This window comes from Rhinoraja longicauda, chromosome 26, assembly GCF_053455715.1.
Source record: "Rhinoraja longicauda isolate Sanriku21f chromosome 26, sRhiLon1.1, whole genome shotgun sequence".
NCBI lineage: Eukaryota > Metazoa > Chordata > Chondrichthyes > Rajiformes > Arhynchobatidae > Rhinoraja > Rhinoraja longicauda.
In genome coordinates this window covers 15188948-15209698 of record NC_135978.1, presented here as the reverse complement: position 1 = coordinate 15209698, position 20751 = coordinate 15188948, and the positions used below count along the sequence as shown (strand labels likewise).

At 46.2% G+C, this 20751-nt stretch overlaps 1 protein-coding gene across 3 annotated transcripts in view; it reads right to left on the bottom strand.

Annotated features, from left to right (window-relative positions):
- Positions 1–913: 913 nt before the first annotated feature.
- The window catches only part of clip2 (CAP-GLY domain containing linker protein 2), a 107622-nt gene continuing 87784 nt past the window's right edge, over positions 914–20751 (bottom strand). For all 3 annotated transcript variants that reach the window (XM_078422475.1, XM_078422474.1, XM_078422477.1), the window contains 5 exons: positions 20153–20323; positions 19412–19498; positions 14942–15045; positions 11992–12100; positions 914–6709 (listed from right to left, as the gene is read on the bottom strand). In XM_078422475.1, the coding sequence (XP_078278601.1) occupies positions 6698–6709; positions 11992–12100; positions 14942–15045; positions 19412–19498; positions 20153–20323 (483 nt within the window). In that variant the 3' untranslated portion in view covers positions 914–6697. The remainder of the gene's footprint in view (positions 6710–11991; positions 12101–14941; positions 15046–19411; positions 19499–20152; positions 20324–20751) is intronic.

Here is a 20751-nt window from a genome sequence, read left to right as displayed (position 1 = left end):
CGAAATGTCACCTATTCCTTTCTCTCCAGAGATGCTGCCTGTCCCGCTGAGTTACTCCAGCATTCTGTGTCTATCCACAGGACGATACAATTGGATGCAATCACAAACTCAGTCCAAGAGGTGGGCAGTGTGGAAGGCCTAAACGTGGAAGATTTTGGGTTGGGGGAGATTAGGAAATATAGAGCGCCAAAGGCACAGAGAGATTAGGAAACAAAGATGAGAATGTTAGTATTAAGGCATTGCCAGACTGGGATCTAATCTGCCTCAGTATACAGACAGTGATGGGCGAATAGGGTGGTGTGAGATGCGGCAGTGAGCCAATACCTGGGCAAGCTTGGTGTTCAATCCATTTTCCTTTTACTGCCTTTCATTTCTCAAACCGTGGTGGAAGCAGAGATAGATGGTTCCTTGATAGGTAGGGGGGGGGGGGGGAATGATTATCAGGAGACAGAGATTCAGAGCTGAGGTCACAGTCAGATCAGCTGTGATCGTAGTAAATGTTGGGACAGGCTCAGTGTTCTGACAGACCCTCCACTGCTCCTAACGTGAACATAAGTTGTAGCACGACCAGTGGAGGTCTCCAGGTCCTGGCCCTTCCATACACTGTGGATAAGCTGTCCATTAAATTAATAAGCAGTAAACTGCACTGTGCCTTTGTAAACTGAGGGTGAAGAGCACATAGCACCCCCCAAGACTCAATCCTTACCAGGAGGGCGATTCAGTAGGGTTAATCTCACTGGATTTCCAAGAATGCCACTCGCACACTCCAAACCCTTCGCTAACAATAACCCCCTCTTACTTGCAAATCAATTTTGTGACATCGCATTTTAATAACAGCGTTGATGGAGCCTGATGGGGGGCAGAATGCTCTTTTAGTGATATTAATGTATTAAAACAGCCAAAGAAAACAGGATTCATTTTATTTTGAAAACAAGGTTAACACATGTACATCTCCATGCAGTTCACTGGAATAAGTATTAGCCATAACTGAGTGTTAAAGATTAAATATTCACAACCAGCTCCACACATTAAGACAACAATGGGGGATTCTGTTGAGCCTGACTGTAGCCTGCGGCATAAGCTCTGGAGGATGGTAGGACCATTGCACCTCTCCTCTGCACAAGTGTGGAATTGAGATGAGGGGAAAGGTTCTATATCTTCGCTATATGCCAGTAGATATAAAGGAGACTCCCACAATGCAGTGCGCTGCACCTCTGATCTCCACTTATTCCGGCAACAGTCCCATCAGACTGATTCATGAAAAGTGCTCCAGGTGACAAGGCAGAAGCAACAGGCTGTGTGGGGGCTGGCTATCTACACATTTACCCAGGAATCAAATGCTAAATGCAGACTGCTTTGATTTACTGCAGTACTTTGCAGTAGTCCCTCGTGGAAGCTTCATCATATGAATTCAGTTAAGCAATCTCATTATAAAGCCTATTTAAGATCAAAATGCCAGAATGTGAACGGGGTTGAAATACTGAATAGCAGCAGATAGGTCAGCTATACAGATACAGAGCACAAAGTCAGCACCTACCTGCTGTGCTGTTGGAAGAACAGAATCAAGATTGGAGCACATGGAATGGAGGGAGAAATGGCTCCGCTCCGCTCCCATCCCCTGATCTTGCCAGTTTCCACCTGCGGCAGTGCAGTTATACCCAGGACAGGAATATAGGTGGGGTGCCAGATACAAGCAGGAGGCTGGAATGGTTACCACGTTGGTGTCTCTAAGCAAGTAAATAGGGAAAGACCTCTCTTTGAAACCCAAGAGCTCATTTCATTGCCTGGTCTAATTCATCCTTTTTGCAATCAGAGAGACAAAATGTGGCAAGGCATAACAGAGCATTGGGGTGTGAAGGATGTCAGAAAAAACCCCCCCATTTATAAATTGTCACAGTGAAACACTTCAGAACGAAGGATGGTTACAACTATTGGCAAAGCACAACTGACTCATAGTTCCTTACACTACAATACTGTCCACTGTGGTTAGTGTTGATCAAAATAACTCAAGGTATTTAATTCTATGGACAGTATCTTCTGTTGAGGCTTGGAGACCATGTTGTGCTTCTATTCAGATCCCATAAAGCAATCAATAGGCCAAGGAACTAACAATCAGCATACTTGCTGCCCTGTAGCCCCTACCTTTAAGCCAATCGCACACTGGGACCCTGTATAGTTTCAGTATGCAAAGCTGAACTACCACACTGCATTCTAATATTATATCATGTACGCAACATTCAATGTTAATCTAGTGTGTGCACGTGCGCATTTGTTGGAAGCCAGCTTTTGGACAAGAGGGATAATGCCATTATCATTCAATAATTGATTATTATTAACAGTTTGTTCGTGTTTTGTAGCATGTAGTGGGCAGAAACAGGGCAGGGTTTAGGCAAGTCAAGTACAGCAGATCAGATGCAATGCATGAAGCAAATTGTCAGTTGTTTCCTCACAGTTAGGTGCTGGCCAGTGAAACATGTGTAATGCCTACTGGGAATAGTACACTTTATTTAACACTTCATACTTTGACTGAAAAGGCAAAACAAATGTTACACCTTACAAATCAATCTACATCTAGATTAATAAATTATATCTACACACCATTCATTCACCGTGGTTACAATCTTCTGGGAAATAGATGAAAAACCAAATGCAGGATTTAAATTATGCATAAAATATCACATCACAAAATAGGTGTTAATCATTTGGGACAAATTTACAGTCAGCACTCTGACTTGACTCAGGATCACTTTAGGATGATTTTCAATTGCACGATGTAGTTAAAAAATAATGGTGGATCTGCAGTTCTGAAGGTTTCTCGAGAAAGCTGAATGATTTGGAAAGGAGTGGCTTAGAAGCCGTTTTATGTGTCGGAGTGGAATGTGAAACAGATCCTCAAGCTAGGACATTCAGGAGTGACATCAGGGTGCAGTCATTCACACGAGAAAAATCGATGGTGCAAGGCGGATAAAGACCAAAGACAGATAGATCTATCTTTAAGCAAAAGAACTACATGAGCAATGTAGCTTGATCTGATAACAAGGAGCCGTGAGCTGATTGAATGTAAGGCTGAAGTACCTGGCCTCTCTGTTCCTTTATGGTTCAGTGAAAAGCTGACCAGAAAGACTCAGGGGCAATACCTGTCTGTTCCAAGCAGATTAATGGAAGTGACTGCGACTCAGATTTCTTGAAGCAGTAGGTCCCGTTTGGTAGTTGAAGAGAGAGAGGGACTCCACTCGGCCATGAAAGCTGATGATAATCGTTGCAAAGTTCCATAGGTGGCCATCGGCTATTTGGTCGAGATGTTGTTGAAACTGTCAAACACACTCAGGTTTTGACTTATGCTGGAAGAACTCAGTGGGTCAAGCAGCTTGACCCAAAGCACAGACAGATATCTTGCTTGCTGTTTGCTCCAGCATTGTTTCTTTGTTTCAGATTCCAGCATGTGTGGGTTTTGAGATGGCTGACTTTCAGGGTGGCAACGGGTCAGCGTGAGTCAGGGTGGAAGATGCAGGGAGAGGCCAGGAACCTATCACACGTTTTGCACAGCAACATTTCAGAGAATTTCCAGAAAGCAATGTAGATTTGCTCATTAAAGCTGACCATGTATTGCACTGCGATAGTTTTCTTGCTGCGAGAAACGTTATAGGAAAAGAATTAAAGTTTAATGTATCTCACACATTTCGTATGTAAAATGACAAACCTTGTTGGTTTGGAATTGGTTTTGCTACACAAGCATTTGCTGGTCTACCAGTCGAAGAATGAGAGAAACACACATCAGCTCAAGTAGAAGAGGCCCTATAATGGTCAGTTTATGTAGTGCGAGGATTGACCACCGTAGTGGTCATCGTGCTGCTGATTAGATAGATAACGGGTTGCAGTGATGAACAAGAATAAAGATGAACAAGTTCAGGGCAAGAGGAGGGGAGAGGAGAACATTAAAGCAGCTCATTGTTAACCATTTAAAAGTGACCTCAGAACAAAATACTTTGCAGACGCACAAGGAACTGCAGATGCTGGTTTACGACAAAAGACACAAAGTGCTGGATTAACTCAGCAGGTCAAGTAGCATCTCTGGAGAACATAGACAGGCGGTGTTTCAGACTCAGTCTGAATTGGGGTCCTGACCGGAAATGTCACCTCTCCATGGTCTCCAGAGATGCTGCCTGACCCGCTGAGTTACTCCAGCATTTTGTGGACAGCATCAACCTACGTTTAATGCTGTCAATGTAATAAGAACACCATCAAACAACACCCGATACTGGGGCAATAAAGAGGTTTTAGGGCAGATGCTTAGCTTTATGAAGCTTGTTAAAGTGGGAAAGAGGTGGGGAGGTTCAGGGAGGCAGATCCAGATAGGAGGGTCTTGGAATCCATGCTTTCAGCTGGAGAGTGCCAAGTGCGATTGTTTGTTCTACCCCCCACCCACCTTAACATGATGGGGCAGGAGGCCTGCCACTGTGGACAGCCCCATCAATGAGGAATGTGCTGACTTTCGTCAAGGCTTTGCCACACTGGAAGGAAGAGCACAAGGCAAGTGCCACCTTTTCAGCAATTAATAGGGGGGCTGCCCCTTGGCTAGAGTTTCTTGGTCACTAGCACGTCAGGAACATTAACCATAATCAGTGGCATATTCGAGGTGATGAGCTTCAATATGGCAACCACAAAAACGGGAGTAAGGTGCCTTCGTTTCTGATGAGAGGTTTATGAGCACCAACTCTTCGCAAAGCTCCTTCAGCAAATACCAATGGGGGAGCTGCCACACATTGGGGCTGGTCCATAAACAGGTAATGGTGGAGATACTCTGCAGGCCAGGCAGCACCGGCACAAGAGACAAATGTTTCAGATGAAAGGCTCTTTCTCAATGGGGACTCTGATGGAGGGTCTTTTACCCGAAACGTTAACTGCTTCTCCTTCCACTGATGCTGCCTGATCCGCTGAGTGTTTCCAGCATTTCCTCTTTTTAATTTCAGACTTCTCGTCAGCGCCGGAGTTGATTTTTCATGGCAGCCTCTGGTGAAGAATCTCACTGGTGATCAGACCGTGGATAATCGGAAATGTACAAGTGCGCTGAACGTTTCTTGTTGAAACTGCCCCGATGTTGGGGCCGACAAAAAAAAAAAACACAACAAAAATGAAACCTCAGTAGTGAAGGGAACTGCAGACATCACCAGACAGGAGCTCTGCAACCTGTGAAGCAACTGGTAGCCCCAGGAAGCCAGCTCCCCCTCACCCCACCATCGCAACATAACCTCGTAGGACATCATCCTCAACATCAACACGCACAGTATTCTTGGGTAAACATGCTGAGAATAATCGATGCCAGCGCGAGGGAATGGAACACATCCACTATCCGTACCAAGGACTCCCAGGTCTGCTGCAAGGCCCCATCTTGGCTCCTCGAACCAGAAGGTTGTGGGTCAAGGGTTACCTCTGAGCCTTGAGCTCCTGCTGAAGGCCGAGGTTGCAGCAGATACCGAGAGAGCCTTGCACAGGCGATGTGGGTCATTGACAGGTCATGGCCCTGTTCAGGCGGGTACAACAGAGCCCACGACAAGATCTGTAGTGGAGAAACGAGCTTCCCCAACCATCCAGGTCTGACACCATCGCTGGAGTACTGACTGTAGGATGAGAAAAACCTCTAAACGAGGAGGTACTCTGGGACATGCCTGGAATACAGAGCAGAGGCTAAGTATCTCCATTAGGGTGTTAGCTGTGACAGAGTGCTGGCATCTCCAAATTTGAATGCAAGCTGATTCCACCACAGTGATGTGCAGCCTTCAAACATGTGTAGCAAACAAAAACAGCTCCCCACATTATTCAAAGAGGAAGCCCTCTTCAGTGTCCTGGACAATCGTGATTCTTTCAGCCAAGATCTATCATCCAGTCCCTTCTCTCATTGCTGTTGCAAGATCTTGGTGCGTACACGTTGTCTCCGATAGGGGCTGCCCTTCACAAAGTGCTGCATAATGGTGGCAGGGCACCAGGCTGTTCTGATTAGTGATGAGTTCTGTGGAGAGTGAAGCTCTTCTCACTAATCCAACCTCAAATCCAAGCTCCCATGCTGTTATTAAATAACATTTGGTCATTGTGTTTGTACGTTACGTCCACTGTGAAACAATCTGCACGGATACAGCAATCAGAACGATGTTTCCTGCACGTCAGAATGGGCTGGGTTTAATGTGCGTCTTGAAGCTGATCAGGAAAGTGTTTTTTCCCCCCCCCAATCACTTAACTAGGTGATAGTCCCTCCACGATCCGAGAACCTGGGAATACAATGCATGGGAACCGTGTCCAAGACAGGTACAGTAGTGACAACCATTGGGTTCTGGCCTGAAAAATGTGGGTTTGCCCTTATAATAAACACTGCATATTGGCCTCATTAGGGAAAAAAACCAGTCCTCCTTCAAGCTCAAGTTCTGCTCGTGAGCAAATCAACACGAAAAATGGTCAATGAAGTGGACTGTACGTGGGCAGGAGCGCAGGTATCGACTGCTTTAGGTGTTTGCAGTGTTATGGATGGATAATGGCCACTGACTGGCTCTGGAGGCACCGTTCCACTCCTATCGTGGCTACAGGATGGACACATGGGCTTCGAACTCCAAGCTCTCTCGCCGGTGAAAAGCAGTTTATAAATAAACATAAGGGTCTTCCAGTTGATTATCTGCACAAGGCACCGAGCAAACTGGCTCATCCTGCATCAGTGCTGGACCTGGGAGAGAAAGAGAGAAGGAAAGAGTTAGAGAAAGAAGCTTATCAGGAACGGGAAGTCGTGACGTACAAGTTTGTAGGTTAATTGGCTTGGTAAAATGTCACATTGTCCCTTGTGTGTGAAGGATAGCATTAGCAGTATGGGGATCGCTGGTCGGCGCGGTCTCGGTGGGCGGAAGGGCCTGTTTACATGCTGTATCTCCAATCTAAACTAAACCCCGGGCCTTGCAACTTCAGGAGAGGGCTATTTTACTTCAGTGTCAATCAGCCATTGGCCAGCATTATATTCAGAGGGTCTGTTACAGGTCACAGTGCTGATTGTTGGTTGGGGAGTAGGTTGGTGGGGGGGATGGGAAGGGGGCAGTGATGTGCCTGTTGGGAAGGTGTGGTGTAGATGAGATGTACTCGCCTTCTGTTATTGGTGTAGTGTGGGGAGGAAAGAATGCCCAGTTTTAGAGGGTGGTGAGAGCAGGGACCCACCTGACCTATCATATAATGACACAAGAGGAGGATATTCAGCCCTCTTGTTCATGCCAGCTTCTGCAGAAGAATCTCACTTCCCTCTCCATGTTTCCCCTGCAATTTATTCTCCCTCACACAGACTAATCAACCTTCCCCTTTCATTCTTGGTGCCAATCAACCTTACACCAAGGGTTCATTTACAGCACTGCTATGTCTTTGAGACGTGGGAGGAAAATGGAGCACTGGGTTGGAAGGTGTGGGTTCAACCAAGGTCCAGTTCTTTTAACCGGTGAAGCAAAGCAGCAAGGCCAGCAAATATTGAGAACGAAGATCAGAAAACCTGTCCAATTTAGACACAGAGGTGAGTGGAGAGCCTGGCATATGGAGGATGGCCTCATTCATTGGAGGAGCCTTGACTGGAAACAAGCGGCCAGTGTCTTTTTACGCCGCAGTCATTTTCCCACAAACTGTAAGGATGCTTCATTACGTTTTGTTAGAAGAAGAGGGGAGTGTGACTATTGGTCTTGTGGAGTGGGTGCAGGTAAAAGGGACAGTGTTCAGGTATTGATCCTCCAGTCAAATGATCCAATGCTCCAGTTGGAAGAAGAGTGGCAGAAATCTCTGTCAGCTCCAGCCTCATCATCATCATCATCATCTCCCTCCCGGACTACCATCAGGTATTAGACTTAAGCAGTCCGAAGAAGAATCCCGACCCAAAACGTCACCTGCCCACGTTCTCCAGAGGTGTTGCCTGACCCACTGAGTTACTCCAGCACTTTGACGGATTAGTCTTGGAGGGGAGGATGCTCCTCAAACTGCAGAGCATCTCGGGCAATATAGCTCACCCCCTCCATCACACACTGGTCAACCTGAGGAGCACATTCAGCAACAGACTGGTTCCACCAAGATGCAGCACAGAACGCCACAGGAGTTCCCTGTGGCTGTCAAACTGTACAACTCCTCCCCCCCCCACCACAATCTTTGCACATCCCCAATCCTGGACTTTACACTCGTTACTTTAATCTCACGTATCATGTATCTTGTTGTTTTATGACTGTTGGGAGACCTATTTCCCTTTCGGTATAAATAAAGTTCTATCGTAGTCCTTTCAGGGATTAGACTGCTCTTTTGCTTTGAGTGGAAGAATTCTGTTCATAGAATGCTGCTGCCATCTTGTGTCGGTGGCCGTTACTGCAGGCACACACCCCACAATTATTGCGGTGAATGGTTTGAAACAACATAGCACAAAAAGTAAGGAAATTTGTGTTTGGTAGATTATTTCTTTGTTGTAACAATGCTTCTTGGCAATAAATCTTATACCGTTGGAAAGCCTGTTTATTTCCCTTTTAAATGGTGCCACATTTGTAAGGAACATGCATTTGTGGGATGAGCAGCAGTCCTGAGTATATGGGTTGCGCCCATGAAAAATTTGCCAAATCTTCTCTGCCAATGCCAAACAGCTTATTCTGCCGTTGCTATTGACTCTTGTTTTGAGCTTCTGGTACCCCCAGGTGCTGACAAGAATGGGATGCCATCCCACAACAGTGTGTGACCAGGCTGGTGACCAGCATGAGGAGGAGGTGCCAGGCTGTTGTGGCTGTGTATGGTTCTTCCACACGCTACTGTGGCTCCTGTTTATTAAATGAATAAATTGTTAAATTGCCAATATGTCTTGTTTCTTCAGACTTCAATCATCCAATCCACCAAACAACACCGAACAAGAGTCAATGGCAGAATAAGCTGTTTGGCATTGGCAGAGAAGATTTGGCAAATTTTTCATGGGCGCAAATTTCCTTACTTTTTGTGCTATGTATAGAAGAGCACAGCATAGCAACAAGCCCTTCAATGCACATTCACTGAACAGGACTAATAGGGATAGGAGCCCAGTCCCCCCCCCCTCACCCCATCATCCGACGTATTTAGTGTTAAAGTATTTGAATAGGAACACGACATAGTTGCCACTGAGGAGATTCATTACTGCCTACACTGGATTCCTTTGGTGTTGTCCTGCTGTCAAGTGTGTATTGTTCCTGAAGATGTTACAGCCACCATTCAAGAATCTTCTCTCAGATGTGTTGTCTCCCCTCCCCGTCTCTGGAACCCTCAGCAGCTCTGTAGCATTCTCAGATCTTGCTTATCCTTGATATTCATCACTCCACTGTCGAGTCCTCAGCTACCAATGCGTTGGAATTCCTAAACCATCTATCTTTCTCCTGTCCTTTATGGTGCTCCTTAAATCCACGTATTCTTTGACCACTGTCTTCCATTCTGCCCAAAGTCTCTTCTCTGAGTTTGGTGGCAAATTTCAGTGCCCCCCCCCCACCTCAACTCAGCTTTGCACAAAGGTGCAAGAACAGTCACAAAGAGTTGCCGGCCTCAATCACAAAACTCAATGCCTTTTGCATGGTCAACTATAGGTTGGTTGCTCCAAAGGTGGGGATAAAAATCATCTATACATTTTAACCCCAGACTCAAAAAAAAAAGTATGTTTCAAAATTGAAATTGTGATTTTACACATTGCGCCTGGGCACATAAAGAACACCCTATGAAATGTCATTTTTGATTTTTCTATATATATATTCTTCTTTGACTCCTCCCACTTCCTCCAAACCAGAGGCGTAGCTATGGGCACTCGCATGGGCCCGAGCTACGCCTGCCTCTTTGTTGGGTACATCGAACAATCCCTGTTCCGGATGTACACTGGCCCCATCCCCGAACTCTACCTCCGCTACATCGACGACTGAATTGGTGCTACCTCTTGCACCCATGCAGAACTCACTGACTTCATACACTTCACTTCCAATTTCCATCCTGCCCTTAAATATACTTGGACTATCTCAGACATCTCCCTCCCATTTCTGGACCTCACCATCTCCATCACAGGAGACAGACTAGTGACTGACATCTACTATAAACCCATTGACTCACACAGCTATCTGGACTACACTTCTTTCCACCCCGTCTCCTGCAAAAAGTCTATCCTCTACTCCCAATTCCTCCGTCTACGCCGCATCTGCGCCCAGGATGAGGTGTTTCACACTAGGGCGTCAGAGATGTCCTCATTCTTCAGGAAACGGGGCTTCCCCTCTTCTACATCCTGCAGCTCCGCTCTTGCTCCCCCTCCCCCCACTCGCAACAAGGACAGAATCCCCCTCGTTCTCACCTTCCACCCCACCAGCCAGTGTATCCAACAAATCATCCACCAACATTTCCGTCACCTACAACGGGACCCCACCACTGGCCATATCTTCCCATCCCCTCCCCTCTCTGCGTTCCGCAGAGACCGCTCCCTCTGTAACTCCCTGGTCCACTCGTCCCTTCCTACCCAAACCACCCCATCCCCAGACACTTTCCCCTGCAACCGCAGGAGATGCAACACCTGTCCCTTTACCTCCCCCCTCAACTCCATCCAAGGACCCAAATAGTCTTTCCAGGTGAGACAGAGGTTCACCTGCACCTCCTCCAACCTCATCTATTGCATCCGCTGCTCTGGATGTCAACTTATTTACATCGATGCAACCAAACGCAGGCTCGGCGATCGTTTCGCTCAACACCTTCGCTCAGTCTGCCTTCACCAACCTGATCTCCCGGTGGCTGAGCACTTCAACTCCCCCTCCCACTCCCAGTCTGACCTTTCTGTCATGGGCCTCCTCCAGTGCCATAGTGAGGCCCACCGGAAATTGGAGGAACAGCACCTCATATTTCTCTTGGGCAGCTTGCAGCCCGGTGGTATGAACATTGACTTCTCCAACTTTAGATAGTTCCTCTGTCCCTCTCTTTCCCTCCCCCTTCCCAGATCTCCCTCTATCTTCCTGTCTCCACCTATATCCATCCTTTGTCCCGCCCCCCTGACATCAGTCTGAAGAAGGGTCTCGACCCGAAACGTCACCCATTCCTTCTCTCCTGAGATGCTGCCCGACCTGCTGAGTTACTCCAGCATTTTGTGAATAAATACCTTCGATTTGTACCAGCATCTGCAGTTATTTTCTTACACTATATATATTTATTGTCAGTGTGTATGTTTATATAGGCAACATAATGCTTTTTTTCTCCTGACTTTCCGTGTGGGTCAAATGCAAACATATTGCAACATTTCTTATCAGGACTTGTAATTCAAAATTGCCTCAAAACATGGAACCTTTAATCCTGCTCCCAAGTCCCCCTTTCCCTCCCATAACATGGAATGTCTACAACCCAAACTAGGATGCTGCCAGGGATGAAGGGCCTCGGCTATGAGGAGAGACTGGGCAGACTGGGGTTGTTTTCCCTGGAGCAGAGAAGGCTGAGAGGGGACATGATCGAGGTGTACAAGATCATGAGGGGCATGGATAAGGTAGATGGCGGGGAACTTCTTCCACTGGTGGAAGGTTCAACAACGAGGGGACATAGATACAGGGTAAGGGAAGGGAGGTTTCGGGGGGATGTGAGAAAGAACTTTTTCACCCAGAGGGTGGTTGGAGTCTGGAATTCACTGCCTGGGGTGGTGGTGGAGGCGGGAACACTCACAACGTTTAAGAGGCATTTGGATGGGCACTTGAAATGCTACAACATTCAGGGCTACGGTCCAAATGCGCGAAAATGGGATTAAAATTAGACTGCGTTTGGTAACGGGCGGCGCGGACACGATGGGCCGAAGGGCCTCTTTCTGTGCTGTAGGACTCTATGACTCTATAGTCACGCTGGAACTCTTGTTAATTTGCCCGCAACTGTTGCTACCATGGCGACCTCTCTTACGACTGTGGCACATAGGCTTGGATTATTATACATTTGTCTTTGATTTTCAGCAAGTACAAGATTTTTTTTCCGTGGCAAAGGCCTGACCTTTTCTGCAGTCTCGCTTCGATCAGCTGACGTGGATTGTCTGCCTGGAAGTTCTCCGGAGCCTTTCAATTGGAGCGATTCAGGGGATGCACAAACACTCATCTCTTCGCTGTGTGGGGAAACACAAAAGCAGCCCTTTAACGATTCACTCCGTACACAAACTGTCTTGTTTAAATCTTTCTACGTCGGTGGCATGTGGACGTGTGAACGTAGGCACTCTTCCAATTGCTTTGTTAAAGAAAGGTTTATGATCGCTATTTTACAATTACATTTCCCACATGGAACTGCGATGAATGTTCTTTCACATGTAGTGGATAATGGCAGTATAACACAATCTCAAGGTGCACACATTTGGCAAATTAAATCTTTGAGGGCAAGATTGATGTATAAATGTATTTGTAGCCTCGTGCCATTGTCAGAATTAACAGCTCATTCCAAATGGTCAAATCAGCACGACTTTGACATAAATAATTCAGATCATACTGGCATCTGTGTTCTTGTAAGTGCATGCAATTATAAACAATTGTAGGCGGTTAAGGGATCTGGACCATAACAAATTATCCAATTATATAGAATGTAAGAATCTGTCTCTTTAGAAATACGGATAGGCCATTAAATACAACCTACATCCTCCAACAGATTTCATTTTCACATCGAGCTTCTTACCAGACCCTTTCTATAAACAGTAATTATCCCTTCAATCAGTTCTTATCTTTTGATTCTCATTTATGCCCAATGTCATCAGACCAGGTCTCATATTATAAATAGGCTCATTCGGTATAATCAAGACAACACGAGTCGATGGGAAGGTCACAGAATAAATCGAAGAGTTTGGGTCGGCCATTATAGAAAATTAAGCCTGAACAGTGTCCGAAGTGAAAGTTAACTGGGATGGTGTCATAGATGGGAAACTCAATGGAAGATTCTTGAGGATTCAAGTGAAAGGCAAGAGATCTCATGGGATTTGAGGGGATTTTCTCCCCACCCCCTCCCCTCCCACAGCGTGGTAGGAATCCGGGATGTACTGCCTGAGAATAGGAAGGCAGATTCTCACAACCGGACAAGCACTTCAATTGCCAAAAAAAACAACCCAGAAGGCCCCAGACCAAATGTGGGTACAATGAAATGGGAGAGGTGGGTTCAATGGTCAGCTCTGAAGGGTCTGCTTCTATGTTGTATGATTCCATGGCTCTACTCTTTCCACCAGAATAGACAAGGCTAACAAAATATATTTTTTGACATTTAAATCTTCAAATTGTGCTGGGATGACATGGGAAGACCATTTTATCCGCGAGAAGTCAGTGATGGTGAAAGGCCATCAGTTTCAAGCTGGCAGTGACAGATAGGGCAGGGATGTTCCTTGGGTTGTCTGCTGACTAGGTACATTGTCACATGAGGCAGAGGCTTTGCCTCTCCACCACCAATAGTTGCAGCAACGGTAGATGCGAGTGAGAACAAAGGGTCTTTGACAGGCAGCGCAGTGGCACAGCAATAGAGTTGCTGCCTTACATCACTAGAGACCCGGGTTCAATCCTGACTATGGGAGCTGGCTGTATGGAGTTTGCATGCTCTCCCTGTGACCACGTGGGTGCTTCTTCAGTTTCCTCCTACATTCAAAAGCCGTGCAGGTTTGTAGGTTAATTGGCTTCTGTAAATTGTCCCTAGTGCATAGAATCAAACTACTGATTGTTGGCCAGCACAGACTCAGTGGGCCGAAGGGCCTGTTTCCACACTGTATCTCAAAACTAAATCCAATACATTAACTTTGTTTTTCTCTCTCCATAGATGCTTCCTGATCTGCTGAGTGTTTCCAGTACTTTGTTTGTATTTCAGATTTCCAGTATCTGCAATTGTTTGATTTCCAGATGCACCAGCAAGGGATTGAATGTCTTCTTTCTGCATTGCAATCCACCTCGATCTGTGGCCAGTTTAAAGAATTTCATGCCGAAGGAAGGACTATCAAGCAATTTATCTCTGAGACACTTGGCTTTTGTTTCAGGTTCTAATGGGGAAATGAGACAAAGCGTTTTAATTCCATTAATGACCGAATTGATCATACTGGAAAAAACACGTGATATTAATGTCAATGCAAAACAATACTTACAACAGGCCAGAGCATTGGGATGGCTGGGGAATTCAGATTAATATTTCTATGAAAGGGTGTTAACTCCCTCTACTGTTCAGGTCTCAGACTAAACCAAAGATACTAGAGGACCAAGATGGTCCACTCCGTTGAAATCGCGTATACTGAAGTGTAGTACGCAAAGGAGCCATTTTAGTAGGCAAAACCCGCCGTTCGCTATGCCTCTCGCAGTGTAATCAGTGTTTTGGGGAACAGTATTTGTGAGGATACCATTAAAATGCAGAATATATCTCATCTATCAATTCACACATTTTTGTTATTTTTCTTTAAAATGTTTCTGCAAGTTTCTGCCTACTAAAATGGCGCCATGACGTACTACGGTTTTTAGGGTCGAGTGGTCTATCTTGTTCCTCTAGTATCTTTGGACTAAACGTATGGAGTGGGGGGGGGGAGGGGTGGTGCAGCAGGGGTCACTGGGGGAAACACTAGCTCGATCAGTCCCCCTTAACTGGTCAACAGATACCGTACCATGTTGGAACGAGATTGGTGTTGTCCACCCTCCCGTCTCAGAATGAAGGAGGGTCCCCACCCGGAACGTCACCTATCCATGTTCTCCAGAGAACCCTGCCCCGCTGAGGTACTCCAGCACCGTCTCTCTTTCTCCTGCCCCCTGCCTTGGGTTTGCCTTGACTTGCGCCCGGCAGTGGGCAGAGGTTGGCAGCCCAGTGGGGCGAGGCAGTCCGACCAGAGGCTTCCCCGTAGGTTACAGGGTGATGGGCTGTGCCTTGCCCCAGGCTCGGTGGCCCTGGGCTACATCCTGCTGCAGTAACTACAGGGAGAGGGGCCGAACGTCAGACACATCCGTACATTTCCTTGAAGAGCTTCTCTATCCTCCTGTTTTCGGTCACCAGCAGCTGCTTCGCTCGGCTGGAGTCGTGCTGGCGCTGGGGGGAGCGTGACCGTGAGTATTCCTGGGAGAAAGCAGAAAATTGGGAGATAAAGTCACCGAGCTTTAAATGTTATACAAAAGTACAATACTGCCGCTGCCAGAAATCTGAAATAAAAACTGAAATGCTGGCAAAACTCAAAGGAAATATGCACTGCCTTCAGGATTAACTTTATAATTAGATTACATTGCAATATAACCATCAGCAGTTTTACCATTGTAATGTTATAAATGGGGCTGTCACCAATGAATCAGATAATTATAAAAATAATTATAAATTAATTGCAGTTTAATCATATTGTAAAAAAAACAATGGGATACAATGTTTGAGATCAGTTCAAGAAAAATATGCTTTATTACTGAGAGGAAGATTCTTAGACTGAGAAGAGTGAGTGGGAAGGAGAAGTGGAGGAGGCAGAAACAGGCAGAGTGGAGATTGGGGAGGGGCTGGTGGACTGAGGAGGGGGGTGGGGTCGGAGTGGGGGGCTGGGGCTATGGATTTTAGATTTTTTTAAATTTAGAGATACAGCACGGAAACAGGCCCTTCGGCCCACCGGGTCTGCGCCGCCCAGTGATCCCCGCACATTAACACTATCCTGCACACACTAGGGACAATTTAAAAAAAAATGTTTTTAACATTTGCCCAGCCAATTAACCTACATACCTGTACGTCTTTGCATGGGGTGGGTGGAGATGGATTGAGCCTGGATCAAGATACGATTTACATTCAGGTAGTCAGTTTTGGTCAGACACCTTCCTGGTGGATTCCTCACCTGTCCACTGCATTAATCAACTCATGTGATTCAGACTCTTACACCACAGAAACCGGCCTGTGTCTGCATTGATCATCAAAGATATTAATCTTATACCAATCCATTTCATTTTCCCCACAGTCCCATCAACCTACCCCAGATTTTGCCACTCACCTACACCAAAGTTTGGCGACACTGTGGCACCGCTGGTAGAGCTGCTGCCTCACAGTGCCCTGTGACCAGATCCGTTTCCTCCACTTTCTTCCCACATCCCCAAAAACGTGCAGGTTTATAGGAGCGCATGAGAAAGTGGGATAACATAGAACTAGTGTGAACAGTCAACGTGGACTCAATGGGTTGGATTTCTAAACTACACTGTTGCAATTTAAGTAGCCAACTAACCTACCGACCGCCATGGCTTTTAGAAAAGAGAAACAAAAGGAGCACTGGGAGGAAATCCACACGGCCACAGGAAAAAACGTGCAAACTCCACAAAGACAGCACCAAAGATTACGATTGAACCCAGGTAGCCGGTGCGTGTGGAAAACAGCTCTACTACCTGGGCCACTGTGCTACCCAAAAACCTTCGTGGTACTGACAGTTTTTTCAACTAGAGGGGAGAAAATAGAGACGGCGTTCTGAATTTTCTTCTAACTCTGACACAAGAGATCGCAGGTGTTGGAATCTTGAGCAAAAAAAAACAACAAAATGCTGAAGGATCTCAATGGGTCTGTGGAAGGTATGGACAGACAATGTTTCAGGTCAGGGTCTGAATCCCCCCCTACTCCGCCTCTTTTACTGAGTGATGGGGGGGGGGGGGGGGGAGAAAGCAGGAAAAGAGAGATGGGGTGGTGCAAACCATGGCAGGTGACACGTGGACACAGGTGATGGGCAGATGGGTGGAGCAAGTGACAAAGGCCACAGGGGAAATGGAGACCACAAGATGTCAGATATGGAAAGAAAACAGTGGAGGCCAATTCTCTGAATAGGCAGTGGAGGCCAATTCTCTGAATGCATTCAAGAGAGAGCTAGATAGAGCTCTTAAGGATAGCGGAGTCAGGGTGTATGGGGAGAAGGCAGGAACGGGGTACTGATTGAGAATGATCAGCCATGATCACATTGAATGATGGTGTTGGCTCGAAGGGCCGAATGGCCTCCTCCTGCACCTATTGTCTATTGTCCATAAGAGGAATAAGTGTAAAGCCGGGAGGGAGGGATTTGGGTGGAAGGGGAGAGGGAGAAGACTGGAAAGAGGGTGAATAAAGAATAAATGGTGGTCTCTGAGATAGGAGGGGTGGGAGATAAATTTACAGAGGAGGGGAAAGGAACAAGGTGACAGAGGTAGTAGGAAATGGTGGGAGAAATCTAAGGGGGAGGGGGAGCATTACTTGAAATTGGAGAATTCATTGTTCACACCGTTGGGTTGAAAGCTATCCAAGCTGAAGATGAGGTACTGTTCTTCCAAGTTGCACATGGCCTCTCTCTCTTTGGCAGTGGAGGAGGCCAAGGTCAGAAAGATCAGCATGGTAATTGGAAGGGGGGTTAAAATGGCTAGCTGTCAGGAACTCCAGCAGATCTCGGTGGTCTTATGGTGGCATAAGCATTTGGCAAAACAGTTGCCCAGTCTATGCTTGGTCTACGCTGCAGCAGCATCCAGGAAACTATTCCTTAATTCCAAGAGGCTCCAGGGAGACATGGAGATGAGAAAAAAAGAGATGGCTTGTCGGGTCCCATGTTGCGTGAATTCCATCAAGCGAGGATGGGTTGAGGTGCCCGTGGCAGTGACATCTGGTGGTGGTGTTATGAACACCATAGAGTGCAATTAAAGTTGTATAGGATGGAACTGCAGATGCTAGTTTAAACCGAAGATAGACACAAAAAGCTGGAGTAACTCAACAGGTCGGACAGCGTCTCTGGAGAAAAGGAATAGGTGACGTTTCGGGTCGAGACCCTTCTTCAGACCCAATTTTAAAGTTGTCTTGTTTGGAATTCCTTCCACTGACATCCAATGACACAAGAAGTTGGGACATTGTAGGGGATTTCAATCTGACGCCTTTTGTAGAGGCAAATTAAACATGGGTGATGAATGAGTTTATGATGATGCTGATTCATTCCTCTGCACTCGGTCCCACCCTGTGCTCACATATTCCCACTGGGACTAGCGGCAGTGAATAATTTAATTTAGTTTAGAGATAAGCGCGGAAATAGGTTCTTCAGCCCAGCGAGTCCGCGCCGACCAGCGATCCCCGCACACTAACACGATCCTCCACATACAAGGGACCATTTACCACTATACCAAGCCAATTAACCTACAAAGCTGTACGTCTTTGGATTGTGGGAGGAAACCGGAACACCTGGAGAAAACCCACGCAGGTCACAGGGAGGATGTATAACCTTCATACTGCAGCACGGGTAGTCAGGATGGAACCTGGGTCTCTGGCACTGTAAGGCAGCAACTCTAGCGCTGCTTGTAATTTTTTTATTTCTATTGATTCGGTGAAATAGGTTGAGTGGTTGGAGACAGAGACAGGAGGTAATGGGCAGGTTCTCTAATTGCTAGATGTCCTGCAAGAATCTGCTTCGAGGCAGAAACTACCCTATGCATTTTTTATGATTTCACTGATGGGATGGAAAATAAGTTTGACATTAGGAAGATAGACAGTATCATTAGTGTAGAGAGAAAGATAAAATGACACACACTAATAGATTGAACAATTGGGCAACTTTAGGAAAAATGGAATTCACAGTGGAAGGCAAACTGGGAAGTCGTCCACTTTGGATCTGAATAGTCAATAGTCAAGTTTATTTGTCACATACACATAAATGTGCAGTGAAATGAAAGATTACCCACAGTCCAACAATAAGAGCAATAAAAATAAGCAATAATACACACAATCATAAACCAACACCAAACAAAAAGAGACATCCATCACAGTGAGTCTCCTCCAGTCACAAGCTCACTGTGATGGAAGGCCAGAATGTATTTTCTCTTCCCCTGCCGTCCTCTCCCACGGTCAATGCATTTCAAATAGTGAAAGCATAGATCTTGTGATGTCCATGAACACAGATGATTAAAATGTTATGGTCAAGCACAGGGAGCAGTCAATAAGGCGAGTGCAAGCTTTATAAGATCAAGGAGTTGGAACTTGTGATTGATTGGATAACTCTTGATCAGAATGATCAGCCATGAATCACATTGAATGGTGGTGCTGGCTCGAAGGGCCGAATGGCCTCTCCTGCACCTATTGTCTATTGTCTTGGATATTGCAGCACCTCAGGACTTCGTACCTCAAGGATAATTAGAAGTGTGAAGAGCGAGCAATGCAAGGCTTCCCAGAATGCTAAGCACACTGCAGTCATCCCCTGCTCTCTCCCTCGAGGGATAATTAATGAGAGGCAGCGCTTAGGGGGAAGGAAGCTCCAGATTCTGGTGAAAACCTGATCACTCGGGAAAACTGGGACTCCAAGGACTCATTGACTGTACAAAGAGAGCGTGTGGCAGCTCAAATTGCCTTTTAGTGTCTCCCGATGTGTGACTAAGAGTTGGTGCTTCCATACATCAAGGCCTTTTGCTTTTTGTTTCGTTACAGACAAGAGGCATTTACTGAAATATATCAAGCAGCTGAAATCTGTGCTTACCTCCTGCTTGAAGCACCTGCTGTCTGTCATGGCTTCAAGTTGACTCCGTTGATGAATCCCATTAGCTGAACTGGCGCTATCCAGTGTCTGAAACACAGAAAGAACAGGACACTGTTTATCTACAGGCAGAAGAGCATGGGAAGAATCACCATCTGTATCAGACCCTTCTTCAGTCAGGCATCAGGCCCTTGCTCAAAACTGAGGAAGAGAAAACGTGCCTGTGAAGGGAAGTATCTAAACCAGTAATCACGAAGCAAACAAATAATTGCAGATGTTGGAGACCGCAGTAAAAACAGAGAATTCTGGAATTGCACATTACAGTGTCGGAAGTGTCCACCGTGTCTGTGGGGACATAAATAAAGTTAATATTTCAGGTTGATTACTTTTCATCAGGGCTAATAGAAAGATTTTTCAGTGAAACATTAATAACTCTGTTTCGCACTGCCTGACCTGCAGAGTATCTCCAGTGTTCCTTGGCCACTCACTTGCTTCTGCAGCCTCTTTTGTCCGCAAGCTTATTGGGCTGTACTGGTTGGGCAGTGCATCTGCACAGCAGTTGTAACACAGCAAAGTGTGCCGAGGTACATGATCGGAGTGCTATCAAGTCAGTTTTGACTCTGAAGCACCACAAGAGCTTCACTATCTGAAGCACAGATGACCGAAAGCTTGGCCAAACTCACAGACTTTAGAGAGTGGTTTAAAATAGAGGTGTAGGGGTTTATGAAGGGTCTGGGTTCTTGCCTGCATGGCTTGCATTAGTTTCTCCATTTGCAGGTTCTGGTCCAGGGCACTCCGCAAGGCCTCTTCAGTGTTCACCAGCCTCTGCTGCAGTTTGGAGATCTCCGTGTCGGTCTCGGTGTCTTGCAGAGAAACGGGCCGGCGTTTCTGATCCGGTTTGTACTTTTCAGTACCCTGGAAACAGAGAGAAGGTCACTGCGGTGTAGATCGGTGGTGAGAAACGCTGAAGAAAATAAAATGAAAATCCCTTGAACTCTCTTGAATACAATAAGAATCAACTGGGGAAATTGGTTTTGTCACAACGATTCCAGCATTCCTGGAGGGGTGGGGGGGGGGGGGGGGGGGGAAGGGAAATTATCACCCAGCATGCAAAATAGTTAGTTTTCCTTTTCAGCTTCTTATCCTTGTTAGTTTTGTTCACTTTATTCACCATTTACCTGGTATTTCTAAGGGGGTCAGGAGAAAGGATGAAGAGTTAGTCCAAATGGAAGCAGTATTTACTCAAAGGCTGAAACTGTTTGAAAACTGCGGTGATTAGATTGCAATATCAGTCTCAAAGCTTAACTATGGTCTGCCTTCATCACGGGCGAGTCTAGTGTCTG